The sequence below is a fragment of the Notothenia coriiceps genome, unplaced genomic scaffold (assembly GCF_000735185.1).
Source record: "Notothenia coriiceps isolate Sejong01 unplaced genomic scaffold, NC01 NC01_scaffold00019785, whole genome shotgun sequence".
Taxonomy (NCBI): domain Eukaryota; kingdom Metazoa; phylum Chordata; class Actinopteri; order Perciformes; family Nototheniidae; genus Notothenia; species Notothenia coriiceps.
The window spans coordinates 16,042-19,489 of NW_011352486.1; the positions used below are offsets into that span (position 1 = coordinate 16,042).

A 3,448-nucleotide genomic window follows, 5' to 3' on the forward strand; every position below is an offset into this window, starting at 1 on the left:
GGAATACCAGTTGTCATGTACAAAATACTGAGTTATTTCTAAAAATGTTGGCTTTTCTCAACTTTTTCTCAAAATTCTGACTTTCTCTCAAAATAAAAAAATTCTCACTTTTTTCTCAAAATCTCTAAATTCTTACTTTCTAAAAATTCTCACTTTTTCTCAAAATCTGGACTTTTCCCAATATCTCAAAATGCTCACTTTTTCTAAAAAAACTCAAAATTCTCACTTTTTCTAAAAATCGCAAAATTCTCACTTTTTCTAAAAATCTCAAAAATCTCACTTTTTCTGAATACTTCAAAAATGTTAATAATCCCTGGTCCCCAGCTTGAGCTTGAATCTCAGGATCCATGTATCTGTGATCCTCTCCAGAATGGAAGGAGTCATCACATACAGAGCATCAACTAGTTCCTGAACAGTGTCCTTCACATGCTGATATCCAAGAGAGGGAGTTCCACAGTCACAAGATGGAGGAATAGAAAGCAGTATTCAATGTTTACTTCAGATTAGCTCCACGTCAGAAATGATCATGCTTGTCATATGTCTCTCTCCATAGAGGCTGAATCATCATGTTAATCACATAGCTATCATATGCCTCAAACAGTCCTGATGCTCTTCTAGGTAATCACACATCCTGTCATGTTCACAGCTACAGTTGGGATACCTTTGTTATCATGTGGCTCTCATATTGGTAGAGGACATTCACTATTTTCCCAACAATTAGACATGTAATACATACATGAATACTGTCGACAATACCCACAGGAGCAATTTAGGGTGAAGTGTTCCCAAGAACGACCATGTTGACTGCAGTGTCGAAAATGTTGAATGAAATACAGAGAAATATCTACTTATACTAAACTAAATAGGGCCTCTCTAAAGAGCCGGTACAAAGCAGTTTTTTAAAGCTGTGCTCATTTGATATTTTATTTACTATTTCAATCATAGGAAACACGCTCATCATCAATGTGTTTGTTGTTGTTGCAAACACATACCAGTGTAAAATGTTTAATCTAACACCAGCTTCCTCAACCAGGAATGAAGCTAAAAACCTAAGAAATGTGTCTGCCAGTAAAAAAATACATTCACCTTTTTAGTCGAGTCCATCGATACGTGGAAGAAAAGGCGAGGAATGGGAACATCTCAGCCAATGTACCCAACGAAAGCTTCTCATTCCTGCAAAAAACATTGTCCAGTTTCCTTTTGTGAGCCCTCATAATGATTGCCATTCTCATTCAACAGATATCTTTTCCTTTCCCGCTGTCTTTTGTCTGACTTGTCAAACAGGATTATAGAAAAATTCCTGGACCAAATAAGAATGAAGTTGCAGTACGGTTACACTTATTATCCCTCTACCATGGAAACCAGTTGACATGAGGTGTTTCTTTCTAGTTATAAATGTAATCCATGTGTAGGAACAAAAACAATTGGCAGTTGTTATGCTCAGCAAGCCAGTGCGAAGGAGCGTCCAATCAACAGCATTTTCTGTAATTGCACCGTGTGGATTTTTTTAAGGGTGTTATATTCCACAGCCCACATTCGTCTCCAACAGGCTCTTCTGTGGTTTTGAGCCTTGTGTGCACGGGTTGAATATCAGCCTGAGGGAGGAGAAGAAGAAGAAGAAGCCGTAGACATATGGGCATCAGTTATGTTGCCATGCTGCTGCCAGATGCGTGTTGTGAGTCTCCGTGATGGGAATGAGTTTCCTGAGGCACTACCTGTCAGGAATACTTCATAAGAGGCCGTGTGGTTTTTCCGCCTGTTATGGCGACGTCAATGCACGCAGAATATCAATATTTGGTTGTAGTATTTGGGATGTTTTATTGATATTCTTTCAATAGATTGCTGCAGATATGATGTATTTTTTTAGGCTCTCTTTACAAACTGATACTTACACGTGTTGTTCAGCACCTTCACATATTAACATGGCTTTATGGTTTTTGAAGTAAAAAGCTAATGTTGGGCTATAAAGGAACTACAGCACGGTCACATGACTTCACGTCACCACCGCTAAGCTAAAGGTGGCTAATGTTTGGCGTGATAACGTTTAATCATCTCATTTAGACACTTCTTAGTGACTACCGTTTTTAAATCCATCAGTGGGGTATTTCTACAACCTATTTCATGTCGTAGAATAAAAATCTCAGCTTGTGTTGTGTCTCTGATTTTTTTTTTTTTGCCTTAAGTACATTCTATACTGGAGGGACTTCAAATAGTCGTTGCCAAAAACGAATTTAATGCAAATGACTATAAATCTTCCACTTTGTGTCTCTGTGAGGATCTCCGGTCTCACCCTCTTCTCGTGGTTGGGGATGATGCAGCGGACGAAGTTTGGGTTGGTGTTCCTCAGCGTGGCCATGAGCTTGGACAGCTGCTCCTTGTACAGCTGACCCACGGTCCGGAACATCCCCTTCTTGGTCTTATAGGCGGCACCGAACGCCGTCTCGTTCATCCCCGAAACCTGGTCCAGACCCACGATCCGGTCCACTGGAGAGGGGAGAAACAGATCAGTGCAGTTTGATGAGGCTGGTCCACTGATACATGTGAAGGAATGTATCAATGCAAAGTGATATTTACATGAATGTAGAAAATATGCAATATCCAAATCGCAGTACTGTTTGGTTTCATCAGCACCAACAAAGAAAATGGGCGAAAACTCAAATAAAATGATAAGAAAACATATTTTTGTTTCTTAGATGGAAACAATAACGCTAAAACTTAACAGGCTAAAGTTGGGAATCGTAGTCTTTAATCTTCTATGGACTACAGAGGTCTCCATTTTATTTATTCATAAAAAAGCACTTTTAAGGTACTACTTCTAACACTGTTTATTTTTGCACGCTGCTGCCTTTCATTGAAGTTGTTGGAATAACTAAAAGAGGCGATATTTTATAGTAGGATGAGATGTGTTGGTTTTTACAGCCATGCAAAGCCATACGGAGAGGTTTGTTTTTTCGATGTTTGCACAGTGCAGCCAGGACAGCACAGAGGATGAGGAGAAGAGTTATTTAAAATCACCTGGAGCTTCCTGGAGCCCCGACACATTGTCATAGAAAGAAGCTCTCTGAAACGTCTGAATGTCTGCAGCAGCAGAGACGCACAGAGAGAGAGAGGAAACACACACACACACACACACACACACACACACACACACACGCACACTCTCTATCTCACACGGACACACACTGTTTCTCACACACACACACACACACACACACACGCACACCCTCTCTCTCACACGCACACACACTCTTTCTCACACACACACACACACACACACACACACACACACACACACACACACACACACACACACACACACACACACACACACACACACACACACACACACACAAGAGAGAGGGGAAACACACACACACAAACACACACACACACACACACAGACACACACAAACAGACACACACTCTTACTCTCTCACACACATACACA

At 40.6% G+C, this 3,448-nt stretch overlaps 1 protein-coding gene across 1 annotated transcript; it reads right to left on the minus strand.

The window, feature by feature from the left end:
• Positions 1 to 1,516: 1,516 nt before the first annotated feature.
• Positions 1,517 to 3,078, minus strand: LOC104952273 (myosin-14-like; the record flags this gene model as incomplete). The annotated part of the gene is made up of 3 exons (XM_010779066.1): positions 1,517 to 1,595; positions 2,187 to 2,484; positions 3,016 to 3,078. Coding segments are annotated over 3 exons (440 nt in total), but the record flags the coding sequence as incomplete, so codon positions are not given.
• Positions 3,079 to 3,448: the final 370 nt, after the last annotated feature.